At 38.1% G+C, this 21,389-nt stretch overlaps 1 protein-coding gene across 7 annotated transcripts in view; it reads left to right on the top strand.

Annotated features, from left to right (window-relative positions):
- Positions 1–21,389, top strand: part of ARID4B (AT-rich interaction domain 4B) — a 152,187-nt gene that overhangs the window by 35,896 nt on the left and 94,902 nt on the right. For 5 of the 7 annotated variants that reach the window (XM_075995473.1, XM_012738260.3, XM_075995474.1 and 2 more), the window contains exon 3: positions 16,965–17,021. The exons of the other annotated variants lie outside the window; for them this stretch is intronic. In XM_075995473.1, the coding sequence (XP_075851588.1) occupies positions 16,965–17,021 (57 nt within the window). The remainder of the gene's footprint in view (positions 1–16,964; positions 17,022–21,389) is intronic. 7 annotated transcript variants of the gene reach the window in all.

The raw sequence follows: 21,389 nt of genomic DNA, 5'->3' as shown, positions 1-21,389 counted from the left end.
TGCCCAGGCTAGAGTGAGTGCCGTGGCGTCAGCCTAGCTCACAGCAACCTCAAACTCATGGGCTCAAGCAGTCCTCCTGCCTCAGCCTCCCGAGTAGCTGGGACTACAGGCATGCGCCACCATACCCGGCTAATTTTTTCTATATATATTAGTTGGCCAATTAATTTCTTTCTATTTATAGTAGAGACAGGGTCTTGCTCTTGCTCAGACTGGTTTCGAACTCCTGACCTCGAGCAATCCTTCCGCCTCGGCCTCCCAGAGTGCTAGGATTACAGGCGTGAGCCACCACGCCTGGCTGTCATTTATATTTTGATTTGTTTGCTTTGTCTTTTTTTTGCCTTGTATGTTTTTTTTTTATGGTTAAATTTATCAGTAGTTTCTTTTATAGCTTCTAAACTTTGGGTTAATTTGCTATTTAAAGTAAGTCATATATTGAATCCCCTTCGAAAATCATAACTTCTTATATTACTTTGAATTAAGCTAGAGTTTTGGCCAGACCTACTGAATTTCATCTGTGATAAATAACATTGAACATATGTTATCTCAGCATGTACAAGTATATGTATTGGATACATTTTGGGTTATATTCCAGGGGCCAGGGTTATATACATTTTTAATTTTGATAATTATCATCAAGTTGAATACATGTATCTTTTAAGACTATTAAGATATTACATTGCTAATGATTAGTGTAGAATTTAATGGTGATTAATGTTCAAGATGCCAGATTGTTACATTCCCCCAGGACTAGAAAAGCTTTGGTTGAAAATAAAACGCTTAGCTGTAAATAAGAATCTTCTTTTTTCATTATGTATTGGTCTTCAAGGTACCAGAATTACATTTTAGAAATTCCTTGGGAAAATTTGGATTATCTATTAAAATTAAAAATTTGCATGTTCAGTGTGTTCCCTCTTGACATCTACCATAGAGCAGCGCCTATATAGGCTCACAAGGAAGCATGTATGAATATGTTTGTTGCAGCCTTCTTTGTAATAGTGAAAAATTAGAAACCATTTGATATCAACAATAGAGAAGCTAAATAACCATGGTACATTTCTACCAGGGTTATACCACAAAAATAATTTAATAGCCTGTGTTTACCGATATGCGAAGTTTTTTAAAACATGTTTTGAGTGAAAGAAAAGTTGCTGTAATCCTAGCTCTCTGGGAGTCTGAGGCAGGCGGATCGTTTGAGCTCAGGAGTTCGAAACGAACCTGAACAAGAGCGAGACCCCGTCTCTACTATAAATAGAAAGAAATTAATTGGCCAACTAATATATATAGAAAAAATAGCCGGGTATGGTGGCGCATGCCTGTAGTCCCAGCTATTTGGGAGGCTGAGGCAGGAGGATTGCTTGAGCCCAGGAGTTTGAGGTTGCTGTGAGCTAGGCTGACTCCAAGGCACTCTAGCCCAGGCAATGGAGTGAGACTCTGTCTCGAAAAGAAAAGAAAGGCATTGTATTGAATATAATACCAATTATGGAAAATATATTCAGAGAAATACTATTCTGTGTGGATACATGTACATGTATGTAAGTGAAAGTCTGGAAAAATCTAGAAGGACGTGTCAAAATGATAATAGTGATTACTGATGGGAAGGAATTGAGATTGGGTATGGTGATTTAGGATTTACTTTAATTATTTTTACTGTTTTATTTTTATTTTATTATTTTTACAAGGATAACATATTCATAGATTATATAACTAAAAGCTAACATGTTGGCCAGAAAAATATATAATTTTGTACATAGATCCCTGTAAATGCAGAGAAAGGAGACTGGAAGGATATCCTTCTTTTTTTTGTTTGTTTTAAAGAAATAGGGTCTCACTCTTGCCCAGGTTGGAGTGCAGTGGTGGGATCATAGCTCACTAGAGCCTTGAACTTCTGGGCTCAAGCAATTCTCCTGCCTCAGCCTCCCAAGTAGCTGGGACTACAATCATACACCACCATGCCCAGCTAATTTTTCTTTTTTGGAGAGAAAGGATCTCACTCTACTCAGGCTAGTCTAGAACTCCTGACCTCAAGCAATCCACCCCAGCCTCCCAAAGTGCTAGAATTATAGGTGTGAGCCACCACTCTCACCGCCCGGCCCCCCCTTTTATTAGTTCAGGATCAGATCTGTTCTTAGGAAATAGGAATCAGCAGTGGGGAAAAAAGGTAAAATTCTTCATCCCTTTATTCAGTCAGTCACTTTATATGAGGATGTCTCCAGCCAGTCTTTCTGTCTTCATCCGTACTTAAGTGCAGGCTAATTATATCTCATTCTAGATTATGGTAGCAGATTCCTAACTTGTCTTTCTGATTCAGCCTTGTGTTTTTTTTTTTGTTTGTTTGTTTTTTGAAACAGAGTCTTGTTCTGTTACCTGGGCTCGAGTGCAGTGGCATCAGCCTAGCTCAGTGCAACCTCAAACTCCTGGGCTAAAGCAATCTTCCTGCTTCAGCCTTCTGAGTAGCTGGGACCACAGGTATGCGCCAGTGTGCCCTGCTAATCTTTTTCTATTTTAGTTGCCCAGCTAATTTCTTTCTATTTTTTTTTAAGTACGGTAGAGATGGAGTCTGGCTATTGCTGAGGCTGGTCTTGAATTCCTGACCTCAAGCTATTCTCCTGCCTTGGCCTCCCTGAATGCTAGGATTACAGGTGTGAGCTACCAGGCCCAGCCCAGTCTTGTATTCTTGAAGTCTGTTTTCCATGTGGCAGCCACAGTGACATAAATCAGATCTTGTCATTACTCCTCATAAAACTTTGTAATGCTGCAGTCCTACCCCTGGGCTGTGGACAGGAACTGGCTGCACTGCTGCCTGAGCCCTGGTTCCCCAGTTCTACCCCCATCACCCCCCCACGCAAAAATTGTCTTCCATGAAACTTAGGAACTAGCCACGCAGCAGGAGGTGAGCTGGAAGCAGGGAAGCTTCACTTATATTTACAGCCACTCCCCCATTACCTGCATCACCACCTGAGCTCAGCCCCTGCATCCCCCCTCACTCTGCTCCCCTGAAAATAGCGGTTGGTGACTGCTGTTATAATGGCTTTCCTGTTGCTGTCAGGCCATGCTTCTCCACTGACTATGCTAATTTATAATTGTAGACTCCTATATTACCACCTTTCCCCATGTATTGCAGTTCCCCAGAATTGGTTGTTTCTCATTTTAGGTCATTGCTCATCCTAATTCTTTTTCCTAGACTGCCAGTTATCTTTTAGGTATCTTTCCCTAATATCCTAAGATAGATTTACATCCTTTTTATGCTCCCCTTAATCAGAACCTGATCAGAGTAGTTATCTTTGTATAGTGATTGATCACTTATGCCTCCACTAGATTCCTTAAAAACAAAGACTAAGTTTTAAATTATATTCTGAGTTCCTAACTAGTGCCTCATAGAGTATAGGCTTTAGGTTAAATATAGGAATCAGTGAATGGTTAATCTTATGCAACCTAACTTAGTTTTTTCTCTTACTCTTCTGTCTCTTGTTCTTTTCTCTACCTACTAATTAATAGATAGTGACTCACAGTTCGAAAAACACTTGTGGCCAGGTGTAGTGGCTCACGCCTGTGATCTCAGCGCTTTGGGTGGCTGAGGCAAGAAGAATGCTTGAGGCCAGGAGTTTGACACAGCCTGAGCAACATAATGAGACCTCGTCTCTACCAAAAAAAGAGAGAGAGAGAGAGAGAGAGAGGTTAGCTGGGCATGGTGGCACATTGCCTATAGTCTCAGCTACTTGGGAGGCTGAGGTAGGAGGATCACTTGAGCCCAGGAGTTTGAGGTTGCAGTGAGGTATGATGATACGAGTGCATTCAAGCCCTGGCAATAGAGCCAGACACTGTCTTTTAGAGGGAAAAAAAAAAAGAAAGAAAGAAAGAAGGAAAAGAAAGAAAAATATTTGTAAGGAAATTCTGATTTACCAGATAGAATTGTCAGAATAAGATCTCTCTTCTGCCAGATTCATCTCTTAAGTATTTAATAATTTTTTTTTTTTTTTTTTTTGAGACAGAGTCTCGCTTTTGTTGCCCAGGCTAGAGTGAGTGCCGTGGCGTCAGCCTAGCTCACAGCAACCTCAAACTCCTGGGCTCAAGCAATCCTCCTGCCTCAGCCTCCTGAGTAGCTGGGACTACAGGCACGTGCCACCATGCCCGGCTAATTTTATATATATATATTAGTTGGCCAATTAATTTCTTTCTATTTTTATAGTAGAGACAGGGTCTCGCTCAGGCTGGTTTTGAACTCCTAACCTTGAGCAATCCGCCTGCCTCGGCCTCCCAGAGTGCTAGGATTACAAGCGTGAGCCACCACGCCCGGCCTATTTAATAATTTTTTATTCTATGTTAATGATATTGGTTTTTTTTTTGTTTGTTTGTTTTTGTTTTTGAGACAGTCTTGCTCTGTTGCCTCGGCTAAAGTGCCATGGCATCAATCAGGCTAGCTCACAGCAACCTCAAACTCCTGGGCTCAAGCAATCCTTCTGCCTCAGCCTCCCGAGTAGCTGGGACTACAGGCATGCACCGCCATGCCTGGCTAATGTTTTCTATATATTTTTGTCAAGCTAATTGTCAAGCTAATTTCTTTCTATTTTTAGTAGAGAGGGTATTTTGCTCTTGTTCAGGCTGGTCTTGAACTCCTGACTTTGAGCAGTCCTCCTGCCTTGGCCTCCCATAGTGCTAGGATTACAGACGTGAGCCACCACGTCTGACCGATGATATTGTTTTAAAATTTCAATTTCTGATTTGTTTGTTGTTAGTAAGCAGGAATACTATTGATTCCTCTGTATTGACTACGTATCATGTGATCTTGCTAAAACCACTTATTAGTTCCAGTAGCCTTTGTGTACATTGCTTTGGATTTGCTTGCTTGATAGCTGATCATGTTGCCAGTCAGTAAAGACTGTTTTAGTTCTTCATTTCCACTTCAAGTGCCTTTTCTTTTTCTTTCTTGATTGCTTTGGCTAGAGTCTTTAAAACAATGCTGATTAGAAGTGGTGAGGTGGACATCTCTGATTTTTTGTTTATTTTAGGGGAAAACATTCAGTCTTTCACCATTAAAGCATGATGTTAGTTGCAGGTTTTTTTATACATTCCTTTTTTCAGGTTGATAAAATTTTCTTCTGTTCCTAGTTTGCTGAGATATTTCATCAGGAATGGATTGGGGATTTTGCCAAATGCATTTTCTGTGTCAGTTGAGATGGTCATATGGTTTTTATTTTTCAATTTGCTGATGTTGGTTAATTATACTGATTGATTTCTGAATTTTAAAACAATATTCCATTTTTATAGTAAACTCCACTTGATCATGATATATTATCTTTTTAACATTGTTAAATACTATTTGCTAGAATTTTATTTGGAACTTTTGCATTTATGCTCATCAGAGGTATTAGTCTGTAGTTTTATTTTTTCATAATGTCATTATGTATTAGAATAATGTTGGCCTTGTGGAATGAGTTGGGAAGGATTCTGCCATCTTCAGTTTTCTATAAGAGTTTGTATTGAGCTGATATTATTTCTTTTTCTTTAAATGTTTGTAGAATTCACCAGTGATTCTATCTGGGCCTTGACTTTTCTGTGTTGAAAAGTTTTAAACCACAGATTCAATTTTTAAAATAGGTATAAGGGCTGGGTGCAGTGACTCATGTTTGTAATCCTAGCACTCTGGGATGCCAAGGTGGGAGGATTGCTTGAGGTCAGGAGTTCAAGATCAGCCTGAGCAAGAGCAAGACCCAGTCTCTACTAAAAATAGAAAAATTAGCCGGGTGCAGTGGTATGAGCCTGTGTTCTGAGCTGCTTGGGAGGCTGAGGTAGGAGGATTGCTTGAGCCCAGGAGTCTGAGGTTACAGTGAGCTATGATGACGCCATTGCACTTTAGCTTGGGCAAAAGAGCGAGATTCTGTCTCAAAAGAAAAAAAAGATAAGTCTGTGCTGGTTATCTATTTCTTCGCTGAATGTTCTTTTGTAATTTGTATCTATCAAGAAATTTGTCCATTTTATCTAAGTTGTTGAATTTATTGGCATAGAGTTGTTCATAATATTCCCTTATTATCCTTTTAATATTTGAAGATTCTGTAGTGATATAACATCCCTCATTCTTGACATCTTTCAAGTTTTAAGAATGATTTTTGTGATTTCCCAAATGGTTTTTCACTTGTCCATTCCTACCATAATACCTCATACTACATGGCTGAGGAAACCAAACGGAATTTCTGTTAGTTGTTGAGTATATCTATTGCAGGTATCCACTTAATAACTTCTAGGTCAATGTTTCTCAATCTGTGGGGTGCATTAGAGTTCCCTGAAGGGCTTGTTAAAACACAAATTCCTCTGCACACACCCCTTCCCTCCAGTTTCTAATTCAGGATGTCTGGAATGATATCTGGGAATTTGCATTCTGTTTATTTATGTATAAATGTATGTGTGAATGAGACAGGGTCTTAATCTGTTGCCCAGGCTAGAATGCAGTGGTGTCATTAATAGCTCAGTGCAGATTCCAACTCTTGGGCTTAAGCAAAGCAATCCTCCTGCTTTCAGTCTCCTGAGTAGTTGGAACTACCGGCCCATACCACCGTGCCTGCCTAATTTTTCTTTCTTTCTTTTTTTTGTAGTCACGCTATTGCCCAGGCTGGTCTTGTACTCCTGGCCTCAAGTGATCCTCCAGCCTTGGCCTCCCAAAGTGCTAGGATTACAGGCCTGAGTTACTGTGCCAGCCTGAGAATTTGCATTTCTAACAAATTGCCAGGTGATATTGATGCTGTTGGTCCTAGGAGCATACTTTGAGAACCACTTTTCTAGTTTATATAATAGTACAATCCACAAACTCATGTCAACAAGAAAAATGTAGTTATCATATACAGGCATACCTAATACAATATGCCGAAAGTGAGTTAAGCAATTGAAGGCCGCGGTGTCAACTGTTGTGTGTTGTGCACCTACCTTCAGAATATACGTGTGTTTTCCCTCAGAATATATATTTACAGGGCACATTACTCATGTACATCAACATAAGAAATATTTATTACTGAAGTTTGTTTCTTATCTATTTTTAAAATAAATAAATAAAAAGTTCAGGATTTTTTATGTGCTCAGTGAATCTTCCTCATATCAGCTGGAATTTATCATCTCACTTAGATAATCACAGTCTAGTGCTAGTGGATTCTCTCTTCACCATTTTCTTAGGGAAAAGGGGTTGGCAAAGGAAACGCTAGACTATTTTAAGGGCTTTACTGGCTTTTTTTTTCCTGCTGGGAATGCTTATGGAAGGGGATGCCATGGAAATGTTTTTCATGATTTTAGTGGGGATTAGAAAATCCTAGGGAGGCCCAGTTTAACAGGAGGCTAGATAGGTGTGGTTACCACATTAGTTAGCAGGACAGGTTTGATAATGAAATTCTCATTGTTTTGACTTATATGGGATCCCTAGGTAGATAAGCAACCTAGTAACTCATTTCATTGGTTATAATTTTTTAAAACTCCAGGTCTTATGATAAACTATCTAATGTGAACTGTCCTATTAGAATGCTTCCAGATTGAATCTGTTTAGTTCTCACAGCCTGTTGAAAGAAGGCAAGATCAAGTATCCTGGAAAGGCCTTCCTATATGCCTTCACTTAGGATACCTTGTGTGCATTTACTTAAATAACTGTGCAAAAGGTATAGAGGAATAATATTCAATTCTTAAAACTTGATATTGACACTGACTTAGTAATTTCTGGTAATTTAATAGAACACCAGTGTGATCTAGCAGTAAAACTAGGTACATTTGGAGAGTTAGGAGATAGAATTTTGATCTAAGTATGTTTCTCTACACTAATCCTGAAATTATTTCTCTTGGTCCTAAATGTATAGTTTGAGCAGATATACTCAGCAACTAATAGAATCCTCATTTAGTGTGATGTAGTATGATAGGAACAGTCAAGTAAAAGCTATTTAGTGCCACCATTAAAATTCTGAAAGATTCTGGGAAATATCAGGAGAAAAAAAACATAAAAACAGAAAGAAAAAAAAAACCCAAATATAAGTACATAAGAAGTTAAGACATTTAAAACAGTCTCATTTACATTATTTTTAATTATTAAAAATAATATCACTGTTTATCTTGTCATAGACTGATAACTTATAAAAAGAGAATTCTCTGGATGTGATGTATAAGAAAGTTCTTTCAAGTTTTAGTCATAAACTGTAATACAAATTAAGACTGCATAGATGGCAAAGACTATATATTACTGTAAGTGATTTCATTCTTCAAAATTATTGTTCTAAGTATCTGACTTTGTATTATAGTGAAACACAAACACACACATACACACACGCACACACACACACGCTATGGGAGGATCACTTGAGTCCATGAGTTCAAGACTGGTCAGAGCAACATAGACCCGTCTCTCTACAAAAATAAAAATAAAAAAATTAACGGAGTATAATGAAACATGGTAATTTTATATGAATTTCAGTAATATAAAAATAATTTATCATCACTATAGTGGACAGAATTTTTTTTTTAAGTTTAGGAACAGTGCTATGTGAATAATGTTGATCATCTTTCCTGCCATGCACATATCATCTTTTCTGATTCCAGAACCCATGGATAAATATAACTGCCAGGAACTTAAGATTCCAGAAAACATTTTTCCAGAATATCTGGAAAATCACCTGGCCTAGTCAAACAAAATTGCTACTTGAGGATATTTGCTGTTGATACCCCTATCATTCCTCTACCTAGTCATGTGTTCATAGGACTAATAGCTTAGCTGCTCATACTTTTCTTGAGCTATTTCTGTCATTAATCTCTACATCATCTGATTAAGTACAAAATCTACTTTTAAAAGAATGGTAATAATAGCAGATTAAAGCAAGCATATATTTATCAAGTGCATATTACATATCATGTACTATTAAGCATTTCACATATGATTTTTAGTGTAACAGGTCACAACTTTATTACATATTTAATATATAAATAATTTATATTTAAATAATATATAAATATATTATATATTTATTTTGTTACTGTAATCAACCCCACTTTACAAATGTGAAGCTACTCTCAGAGAATTAATGACTTGTCCCAAGGGTCATATAGCTAGTAAGTTATGCACTTGTAGTTGACCCCAGGTATTTTGATTCCAGAGCTCATGCTTTTCACTTCCCAATATAAGGTGTCTCCCAATATAGGGTGCTTTTTGAAATATAAGTAATTTTCAACTTAAGAGAAGTCTCATTTAGCAGGGTTTATCTAATGTCTGTTCTTTTTGATTGAACACATATTTCCAGAATTCTTCCAATATGTAGGTGCTTTTCTAGGACCAGGGCATACAAAGATGGATAAGATGCTATTTCCACCTTAAGTAGCTCAGTTTAGAAGACAGATAAAAATCTATTAAAATACATTGTGAAATGGTCACCTTTACAAAATTTGGTCACCTTTACAAAGTTTGTAAATTTGGGACAAGCAAAGTCAATATATAATGTTGTATCAGTGAGTATTGTAGCATTGGTTACCAAAGGGCTCAGTACATTAGAGCTCTGAAATTAGAATGAATTCTATGACTTAGAGTGTTTATTACATATTGTATGGGTCAGTTTCTTTTGGTCACTAGACAAGTAATTGATAGTTTTTTGAGAGATCAGAGATTGCTGTTTCCTGTTGATGGCTTCTTTCAATGTCATATTCTTAAGAATATAAAATAGGATAGAGTTTCCTGAAGATATGTGGGAATATGGCGGCACCCGCCTTCCGGGATCAGAAAATTGGTGCTAGTCTTGCAGATCTGTACAATTGCCATCTCCTTCAGGACCTGTGGTGGAAAAGACCAGGACTGGTCAGCATGGGAGCCTGTACCATGACTAGTGTGGAACTGGAAATAACTGTCCAGAGCATCAGCCAGGCAATAGCAGGATGAACTCGAGTGGATGGTCAAAAGTCAACTCCAGCAATGGAGGGAATGTGGGATGCTGCTCAGATGCCTTTTAACTTCTGGTTCAGAAATGGATCTGAAGGGCCAGCAAGCTTCTTCAGGGGTGTCTGTGGAATCTCTCTGGAAACCTGACCTCATCAACCATGCTGTGAAGCAAGAGGCAACTCTGGACTTCAAGCTTTTCCTTCTCCTGAGCAACTTTCTGTTCTGGCCAACTCAGACACTGTGCATGGAGGCTGCCAGGGCCCAGGCCTCACTACTCATCAGGACTCTTTACCATTTGTAAATGCTGCAGGCTGGATGGGGCCTGCTAACTGGCAGTGTCAGAGAGGTCTCTGCTAATTCTTGACCTATGTAAAGTCATTTCTTTTGTGTGTGGTGATTTATTCATTGAAATGTGGGTGAAGACATTTGACAATGTGACAGAGGGAATTAATGTGCTAATTGGAAGTATGCACTATCCTAAGATGTTCCTATGGTGACTTTGAACCTTTAGTCTTAATGGGTCCTTGTGGGTCCTGTAGTTTTCTATTGGCACACAATTTGTGGAGAAGGTGGCATCACAGAACCTGAAGTTCACTCACCTTAGGTCAAATTCCACATTTCTTTGGGGAGAGACCCTAAAGTGTCTACCTTTAACTCAGTAGGTTGTCATTCATACCTTTGTGACTTGTCCCTGTCATTGGTGAACTTACTTTTAATCCTTGGAAGATGAGAGTCATTTTTATTTTCCACCCAATGTAAAATTGAGTCCTGAGATCCACGGAAAAACGTTACCCCAACCCATGTTTGTTAACCAAATATTGTGATGATGACCAAGGATGGCTTATTTCGTAGTCAAAAGCCCTTGTGAAACTTGAGGTAACTGTGATGCTTCCTCCCTGTTACACATGTACATGTTTTGCCCTCGGCCACTGCAATGTCACCGCCATCTTTGGTTTTCTTTTTTTTTTTGTGAGTGGGGAATCCTTGGGGGAAGACCAAAATGCGTGCCTTGGTGGATAGGTACACTAAGTAATAGCATGGAAGCAGCATTCTCAAGGTAGAGGATGCCAAAATGGCGTCTCCGTGATTGCTGTCAGTCCCATGGATCCAAGCCTTCGATGAAAGAGAAGGTGGACCTCTTCAGAATTTAAGTTGAGACCTGGTTCCCTGGACCTTTCCCAGGAGTTCAGTCCTAGGCCAGGCTTGTCGCTTAGTTTTTTCTGGTGTGTAGTCACTGAATGTCTACTCACTAGTGATAATGGTAATGTGCTGTAAATTCTTGGTGTGCAGTATTTGACATCACATTCCAATTTGCCTTAAAGTGCTTTTTCATGCCTGTTCCTTATATGAGTTTTACGAAGAGAGTGGATTATATTGGCCACTACAAGGCAAGGCCTGGGGCTGAAACTCCGTGGATTATTTAAGTAGAGGGAGAGAATTGATTTTGCTACTATTTGATGAAATGGTACAACATACATAAGGGCTGATGTGCTCACTTTTCATCTGGTTTTGAAATGACTTTTCATATTATACAGTTGCTATATGGTCATGTACAAAGTTGAGCTATTTCAGGAGAATATAATGAAATTTAATCTACTGAAATCCCTATTTGTATACCTACACTCACTGTGACCATTTTGTATGATTTGCAGTGACGCTTTTCCCTGACAGTACCTATTTTATAGGTTCCGACCCTTGTCATGGTTGTTTATGAAGTAAATTTCTGATTTCCCACTGGAAAAAAAAAATGGGATAAAAACTTGGTCAGTGGAGGTTTTTGAGAATTGTTTTTAAATAAAAATATTCTTAGAAATGTTCTCCAAATGCATCGTTAGTTCTTACATTTTAAAATATTGTACTTATACCTTCTAATCTATGTCAGTAAATATTCCTAACATGTTCAGATAGATATACACAAAAACAGTGCCAGTTATGGTTTCTCTTTATTCTTATTTTTGAGCTGGCTGCACCACTAGTCTCCTCTATTTTCTAGATCATTGAAGTTTATTTTATTTATTTATTTATTTTTTGAGACAGAGTCTCGCTTTGTTACCCAGGCTAGAGTGAGTGCTGTGGCATCAGCCTAGCTCACAGCAACCTCAAACTCCTTGGGCTCAAGTGATCCTCCTGCCTCAGCTTCCCGAGTAGCTGAGACCAACAGGCATGCGCCACCATGCCTGACTAATTTTTTCTATATATATTAGTTGGCCAATTAATTTCTTTCTATTTATAGTAGAGACGGGGTCTCACTCTTGGTCAGGCTGGTTTTGAACTGCTCACCTTGAGCCATCCGCCTGCCTTGGCCCTCCCAGAGGAAGTTTAAATATGTTTTGAGAGCGGAAGTTACTCTAAAACAGATCCAGAGCCATTTGCATTTCAGTAGGTTGTGACCTCACTAGCAAGATAACAAACAAGATTAACTTTGCCTTCTGAAGGTAGAATAAATTGGCTATCTTTGAGTTACATGGAGCTCCTTTGCTTTTTTGGTACTTGGAGCAATGTCTTAAATATAACAGGCACTTAATGTCTTCCCCAGTTTCTCTCTTACCTCTTCACCAATGCTGAAAATTCCAGCTAGAATGTCTCTTTGGAGTTATTTAAGTTTCCAGGAATATATATAGATACTCCTCTGTTAATATCTGTGAGTGTGCAGATACCTGATTTGTAGATGCGTATCTGAAATTTACTTATAAATGACTTGCAGTTTCATCCTCTATACAGTAACTTAAACTTTAAGGACAATTTTAAAGGTCAGGCACGGTGGTTCACACCTGTAATCCCAGCACTTTGGGAGGCTGAGGCAGGAGGATTGCCTGAGCTCAGGAGTGCAATATCAGCCTGAGAAACACAGCGAGACCCTGTCTCTACGAATAAATAAATAAAATTAGCTGGGCATGAGTCCCAGCTACTTGGGAGGCTGAGGTAGGAGGATCGCTCAAGCCCGAGAGTTTGATGTTGTAGTGAGCTGTGATCTTGCTACTGCACTCTAGCTGAGGAGACAGAGTGAGACTCTGCCTTAAAAAAAAAAAAAAAAAAAAATGTTTTAAAGAAATATAAATAGCATCGAGAGAAGATTTTTTGTTTTGGGGAAGGGTTGATTTTTTAAGGATATGCAATAACTTTTACAATCCAATAAAAATGAGTAGCTTAGAAGATGGGTAAAGAACAAATGAATACATACTACTTGACAATAATTTCAAATTTACAAAGAATTCATGTAATTCTCTTTACCAGGTTGGCCAGTTATTGACATTCTACCTCATTTGCTCTATGTCTAATCTCCCTCCCCCAATGTATGTGCATACATATGTATCCATCATCATTATCATCATTATCTTTGAATTCTTTCAGAGCAAGCTGCAAAGTAGACCATTCTGTCATTCCTACATAGTCCAGTGTGTAATTCCCAACAAAAAGGACACTCTTTTACCTAACCTGTATTCAATCCTCCAAACCAGGAAATCAGCATTGGTACAACATTACCATCCTATCCACCGACCCTCCCTTTCAGAGTGTCTCTTTTTTCTTCCTATTCCATGCTTCTATCAAGGAACAGTTAGTTGGTTATCACTTCTTCAGACTACTTCAGTCAAAAACTGTTCCCCAGCTTTCCTTATATTTTATGTTCTTTTTTTTTTTTTTTTTTTTTATTTATTTTTTACTTCCATCAGCTCAGAGGTATCTTTTTTTTTTTTGATACAGAGTCCTGCTTTGTTGCCCAGGCTAGAGTGAGTGCCATGGCGTCAGCCTAGCTCACAGCAACCTCAAACTCCTGGGCTCAGGCGATCCTCCTGCCTCAGCCTCCCGAGCAGCTGGGACTACAGGCATGTGCCACCATGCCCAGCTAATGTTTTCTATATATATTAGTTGGCCAATTAATTTCTATTTATAGTAGAGATGGGGTCTCGCTCTTGCTCAGGCTGGTTTCGAACTCCTGACCTTGAGTGATCCGCCCGCCTCAGCCTCCCAGAGTGCTAGGATTACAGACGTGAGCCACTACACCCGGCCTTTCATGTTCTTTAGAGTCTTAAGGAATATAAACCTTATATATTTTGTAGAATAACTTCAACCTTTGTCTAATTTTTCTCATTACCAGGGTTGGTATACCATAGAAAGGATGCTTTTTTGTTCTTTTTTTTTTTTTTTGAGACAGAGTCTCGCTTTGTTGCCCAGGCTAGAGTGAGTGCCATGGCATCAGCCTAGCTCACAGCAACCTCAAACTCCTGGGCTCAAGCAATCCTTCTGCCTCAGGCTCCCAAGTAGCTGGGACTACAGGCATGTACCACCATGCCCGGCTAATATTTTCTATATATATTAGTTGGCCAATTAATTTCTTTCTATTTATGGTAGAGACGGGGTCTCACTCTTGCTCAGGCTGGTTTCGAACTCCTGACCTCAAGCAATCCACCCAACTCGGCCTCCCAGAGTGCTAGGATTACAGGCATGAGCCACTGTGCCCGGCTGCTTTTTTGTTCTTGATGCATAGTATCATTACACCACTGATAATTCAGTAGTATTACAAGATTATTCCAATATTCTGTTCATCAAACCACTGGTCAGCTTAACCTCTATTACAGCTCTATGAATCAGCTACCTTTATGATGGTTGCCAAATGATGATTCTCTATTTCTATCAGTCCTACTACCATTATTAACATTTTACTATAAGGAAGAGCTTTTCATTTTCTGCATCTTAAAAATAGATTTATTCATTCATGTCAACATGGAATCATAGATTTCAATTTTATTGAATGCATTTTAATTTGTTATCAATTTTAAAACTGAGATATAATTAATATCTCAGTGGAACACATGGATCTTAAGTTGATCAGTTTGATATATGTATACTTCCCTAAGAAGATAATAGAACAACTATTTGTTTGTTTGTTTGTTTGAGATAGGGTCTCGGCTCTATTGTCTGGGCAATGGTGTCATCATAGCTCACTGTAACCTCAAACTCTTGTTATCACATGATCCTCCTGCCTCAGCCTCCTGAGTAGCTGGGACTCATGCCTGGTTAATTTTTCTGTTGTTTTTGTAGATTCAGGGTCTTGCTGTGTTGCTCATGCTAGTCTCAAACTGCTGGCCCCAAGCATTCTTCTTGCCTCAGCCACCCAAATTGCTGGAATTACAGGCATGAGACATGGTGTCTGGCCATATTTGTTTTAATGCTCAAAGTTTCCCCCATTTAGCCAGTAAGAGGAACCCTTTCAAGGTGCTGCCCATGTCCCTTTGAAATATCCTCATCATTCATTGAGTATTTCCTTAGTTTATGACACAAGATGTCTCAGATTCTTCTTTTACTTTTCTAGGCCCAACCTTGAAATTAGCCATTTCTCCAAGGATTTTGGTTTCCTTAAATGGAGGATGTAATTGAGAAATTAAAATCTAGGCCATTGCTATGTGTTTCACACAGGGCTGCCTGTCAGTTGCTCTTAGCTCTTCTTGGTGGACAGAACTAGGAAATATAGGGACACACACATACATCTATAAGTACTTCTTTGTTTTTTCTGTGTATATATTACACAACTATGAGTTCAAGCTGTGTTTTGAATTCCAGTCAAATGCTTAAATTTCTTTATAGCTTGCCCCCTTCCTTCCTTTTTTACTTCTTTGGCAGTGAGAAACATAGCTTTCACTATCTTCAATATATTTACTTATTTGGTCAGTCAGTTTACTTATTTGAGCGGTGTGACAAATCTTCAAGCCTGCTGCTCATCTTGTCTGTCCCTACTCAGCTCCTACCCAGGTCCTCAGCCACAGGGTCTGACTGTGCCTCCATGTGGCTCCCCAGACCTCCACCTCATGGCTCCCCAACCCTCACCCTTCACAAACCCCTGTCCTTTGTATCACATGAAAAGGGAGAGAGGAATGGCCCCTGTGAAGATTTCAAATTTAGATAGCATGGTGTTATTTTCTCAATGTATTCATATTTTTGTATAGTCCCCAAAATTGTGCATTTTAAGCTAGTTTTTAAATGCTATATCCTTTTGTATATAAGTGTGAGTATTTTTTAGTCATTCATTTGTTGTAATTAACCCCATTACTGTTTTAACCACTTTGGTACGAGCGTCGACTATAGTTGACAGCCACAGATGAACGCGCACAGCGACTTTAGCCAACAGCTGTGATATGACTTTTCTAATTTTTCATTTATCAAAATAAAATTGTGAACATTTAAAAATAACATAATGAAAACATATATGTATATGTTACCTATTCTGATTTACGAGTACAGCTGCCTGTAAAGTAAAACAAGCTTTCAGTGCTTTAAAGCTTTCCTCATCACACAAGAGCAAAACGGACTCGTCATCAATGCACAGCACAAACTATCGTGCGGACTGTGAGTGCTGGCTGTGAGCAAGGTTTCGTGGCCGTGAGCGCTGTACCGAAGTGGTTAATACCTCTATGGATTGTTATATGCAAACTAGATTCTTTTAATAGATTTATTGTCACACTGTATGTGTTTAAATACATTTATTACTTACTACTTTTTAGCACCAAATTTTATATTCTTGTTTTCTGATTCTGCTGGCTGCTTTGGCACTGTAACTAGTTTGAATGCCTTATTGTTTTAAAGAAACTATAATACCTCAATAAAATTGCATAAAGTATGTTTTGCTTTTAAAAAAATAGATCTTGAATAAATGATTGCTTTTCTAGGCAATGTCAACGTTAGCCAGCCATTTGAAGAATTAACTGTTATCTTTCTAACACTTATTTTATATATTTTATGTACTACAGCCTAGAGACACATTAGAAGTTACTGTTGATTCGTTTGTGCACTTACATGCTTCCCTGGCATTTTGGCATCTTGAAGGATTATTAACTACCAATAGCTAATTTAAAAATTGCTTATGCTTTTTAGTGTTCCCATGGAATTCAGTGATTTTTAGGTGCCTATTAGGACATTTGGTAGATTGGCTAGAAAAATAATTGTTTAAGCAATGCTGGATAACTGTGAGGTAGCTGTTGCCTTGACAACTAGAAAACTGTTCTGTTTGCTAAACAAAGGGATGGTAATTTAGTAGTTTAATTTCCTTTTTGGCATGGAGGTGCTACATAAAAACATTTTATTTTAGCTGCTGAGATGTTCCATATTATTGACCAAAACCAGAGAAGCAGAACAAAAAGGGAAGGTAAGAGTTTTTCTGGATATATAGATACACCCGTATGTCTATCAGGGTTGGTGTTGGTCAAAGGAATCTTAGTTAACCTGCTTACATAATTCTTTGTATATTTCTACATTAGACCAAAGTACATTAGCCTCAGAATCCATGTATAATCTTGTCTCTCTGCCACACCAAAAGGTCATGATATACTTACTTATGGAGCATCCCCACAAGAACTTATCCTCTCTTGCTGCTAGAATTCAACACCATTACTTTGTATTTTAAAGAAACCCCTCAACCCCTACCTATATACACAATTACACTAGCATTTGCTCTGTTTTTGTGGGAATTAATTCTTTATGACTTAACCCTTTTATATGGACTTAAATTTGTACTGGACTTATTTAAATTTATAAGCCCCCCAGATTATTATATAATAATAATAATAATAGCCTTTATTTGGCACTCTGCTGGGCCCTGGTTCCTAAGCATTATATGTGTAGCGTCTTATTCCGCATCCCTGTGAGTAACTGTTATTGTATCCTGAAGCACAGAGGACTATAGCTGTTACTGTATCCTGAAGTACCCAAAGCCACCTAGCTACTAAGTGGTAAATTTTAACCTTGGCATTTAATTCAGTATATTCTTAATATTATACTGACTTTCATTAATATGATAATTGCAAATAAATTAGATAATGTAGAAAAATATTAATAAGAAAATTCAAAATAACCCATATTCCTGTTCACAACAGATCTGGGGTTCCCTTCAAAATAATGAGTATTTAAGAGAAATGAGTAAGAGTATAGATAAGACAAATTGTCTATGAGTTCATAATTGTGGAATCCAGATTATGGGTATATGAGGGATTCATTATACTGTTCTGTCTTCTTTTGTATATATTTGAGATGTTCCTTAGTATTCATTTTAAAAAGCAAAGAATACATACTAATTGTAAAAAACAAACAAAAAATAATCTCTTTTAGAAACAGAAAGACTTTGAGTAAAATATTCACATACCCCTCTATTTAATTGGGAAAGTTCTAATAAGTTAATTCTTCTTAACCTATTTTTATTACTACTAATACAATTTTTTCTATATGTATAATATAATGTATCCTTTCCTTATTCTTAGGAGTGCAAAAAGTATAACATTTTAAAGATTTATCACATATATTACCATCTGTCCTGTGGTATTTTTAAAATTAGATTTATTACTGAAAATGTTGAATTCAGAGTATTAACACTAATTGACAAAGCAAGGAAAGTGATTTAACTTTGGATTTGCACTTATTTATGGTGAGCAATCATTTAAAATGAGAATTTTCCTCTAGAACAGTGGTCCCCAACTGCTCTTTTGGCACCAGGGCCTAGTTTCATGGAAGGCAATTTTTCCACGGGGTGTGTGGTGGGGGGAGGCAGAGCTCAGACTGTCATTTCATGGAAGGCAGTGTTTCCATGGTTGGGGCTGGGGGAAAGGTGGAGCTCAGGCGGTGGGGATTAGCTAGCTGTAAAAACAGATGAAGCTTCACTTGCTCACCACTCACCTCCTGCTGTGTGGCCTGGTTCCTAACAGGCCATGGACTGGTACTGGTACTCAGCTCGGGAATTGGGGATCACAGTTCTAGAATATTAAAAAGAAAAATATGGAGCAGGGCCAAATCTGAATTTGTATCGATGTAATGACTTGTTTGTGCACATTTGAGTGTTTCATAATATTAATAGTAATTATTGCTAGCTATTTCAAGCATAACTGAGTGCTTTCTAATATTGACCCTATTTTCGTACTGTGGTAACTGAAGCTTAGAGAATTTGAGTAGCCTACAAAAACTCATCTAGTGAGTATATGGCATAGAGCTTGGATTAGGACCATGTCTTTTTGCTTTGAAAGCCTGCGGTTTTTTTGTTTTGTTTTGTTTTTTTGAGACAGAGTCTCACTCTGTTGCCCCGGTTAGAGTGCTGTGTCGTCAGCCTAGCTCACAGCAACCTCAAACTCCTGGGCTCAAGCGATCCTCCTGCCTCAGCCTCCCACGTAGCTAGGACTACAGGCATGTGCTACCATGCCTGGCTAATATATTCTATTTTTTAGTAGAGATGGGGGTCTCACTCTTGCTCAGGCTGGTCTCGAACTTCTGAGCTCAAATGATCTCCCCCGGCTTCCAGAATGCTAGGATTACAGGCGTGAGCCACAGCGCCCAGCCTAAAGCTTGTGTTATTAATCATTCTGCTACATTACCTCATGTTAGATTAATGACAGAGTGCTACCTTATGCCCTGGCTAAGTTATATACACAAGTCTGACCGTGTTGGTTATGAATTTGATTTGGGTTTTTGTGGAAAGTTTCACCTGTATTTTGCTTAGCATTTAAAAGTAGTTCCATAGTTTTACTTCTAGATGATTATGTATTCTTAAAGCATTGCATTCTGACCATCTTTGATATAGACTTGTTAAATAAATGTATACAAAATTCAAATTATTATGCTAAATGAGAATTTAGGAACAGAAAAGTAACTTATCTAAGATGATGCAAAAAAAAAAAAAAATAGAGGCAGAAACAAGATCAGAACATAGACTACTGTTTTTCCTATGTTCTTTCTAATAAATTAACGCTGCTCCAGCAATGTATTTCAGTTTCAGCAGCTTTTATTAGACTTTGGCTTCCCATTTCAAGTCTTTTTCTAAGAGGCATTTCCTTTATATGCTTTAAAATTCTTTTCATGTGTTCTAGCTTGAATGAAGGAAAATATTACCCTTCAAAATAATAATTTCCCCCCCATGATATTTGAGGTAATTAATACCCTTTTCCTGTAAACATGGATTTTTGTGTTGGCAAAAATGGCCAATGGTCTTAGTTTGGGGGAAAATTCCTCTGTCAAATTCAACTTTAATAAATCTTCCCAATAAGCATATCTATAGTTTATTGTAGTTGAAATGTTGCTAGTGTTTGATATTAATAAAAAATATATAAGTGGGTTTATGTATAGTCATTTAAATATGTTACTATTGTATTCCCTTTTTGTTCAGAAATATTAATAATTAAAAAGTTTATCATTTAAAACATGGAGTATTTGTATGTTCTTGAGAAGGTACAAATGTGCAACTTTTAGTTGATTTCTTGTTTTCTTCTACATTTGATAATTTTAGGTTCCTCATTCGTTTTTTTCTTTATTGAAAAAATTTTTTAAATTAAATTTTATTTTTTTGTCCAGTCTTTGTAGAAACTGTCAAAAATTGCCAGTGCCGATTATAATTCTTTATTATGGTGCGGGGTATTGGGAAAAGTTCAATTGAGCCAGAGTTCCTCATTGGCTATGATACTGCCACTGAGCAAAGCTCCTCATTCATTTTTATTTATTTTTACTGTACTATTTGTCTCTGAAAATAAAATTTTACCAGTTGACCAGGAACAGTAGTTCATGCCTATAATCTCAGCACTTGGGGAGGCCAAGGCAGGATTGCTTGAGACCAGGGTTCAAGACCAGCCTGGGCAACACAGCGAGATCCTGTCTTTTTAAAAAAATAAAAATTATCTGGGCGTGGTGCATGGCTGTAGTCTTACCTACTTGGGAGGTTGAGGTGGGAGAATCACTTGAATATGGAAATTTGAAGCCGAGGTGTGCTATGATTGCACCTGTGAACTGTCACTGTACTCCAGACTGGGCAACATAGTAAGACCCCTGCCTGAAAATTTTTTTTACCAGCTAATAAGGCAGGATGTGTTATTGGAAGAAGTGGCAAGTTGTGCAGAGTTATGAGCCTATGGTCATGAAGACTGCCCCACTATTTGGGCTTTTCCATCACTGACATTCAATACCACTTGAACCACCAAAGTAAATTGAAATTTCCTTAAAATTTTTCTCCTTTTTAAAAAATTTTAGGCTGGGCTCGGTGGCTCACTCCTGTAATCCTAGCTCTCTGGGAGGCCGAGGCGGGCGGATTGCTCAAGGTCAGGAGTTCAAAACCAGCCTGAGCAAGAGCGAGACCCTGTCTCTACTATAAATAGAAAGAAATGAATTGGCCAACTAATATATATAGAAAAAATTAGCCAGGCGTGGTGGCGTAGCCTGTAGTCCCAGCTACTTGGGAGGCTGAGGCAGAAGGATTGCTTGAGCCCAGGAGTTTGAGGTTGCTGTGAGCTAGGCTAACGCCATGGCACTCACTCTAGCCTAGGCAACAAAGCGAGACTCTTTCTCAAAAAAAAAAAAATTTTTAAAATATTTATTTTTCAGGTAAAGGCTAAATATATTTAGGATGTATGACATGATGACTTGATATACATATACATTGTATAATTATTACCACAATCAAATTAACACATCTATCATCACCCATGCTGTACATTATATCCCCATCTTTAAAATTTTTAAATAAAATACTGTGAATCTCCTTTGACAT

This window comes from Microcebus murinus, chromosome 19 (genome assembly GCF_040939455.1).
Source record: "Microcebus murinus isolate Inina chromosome 19, M.murinus_Inina_mat1.0, whole genome shotgun sequence".
Taxonomy (NCBI): Eukaryota; Metazoa; Chordata; class Mammalia; order Primates; family Cheirogaleidae; genus Microcebus; species Microcebus murinus.
The sequence above is the reverse complement of the archived record's forward strand: the minus strand, read 5'-3'. Positions and strand labels throughout refer to the sequence as shown.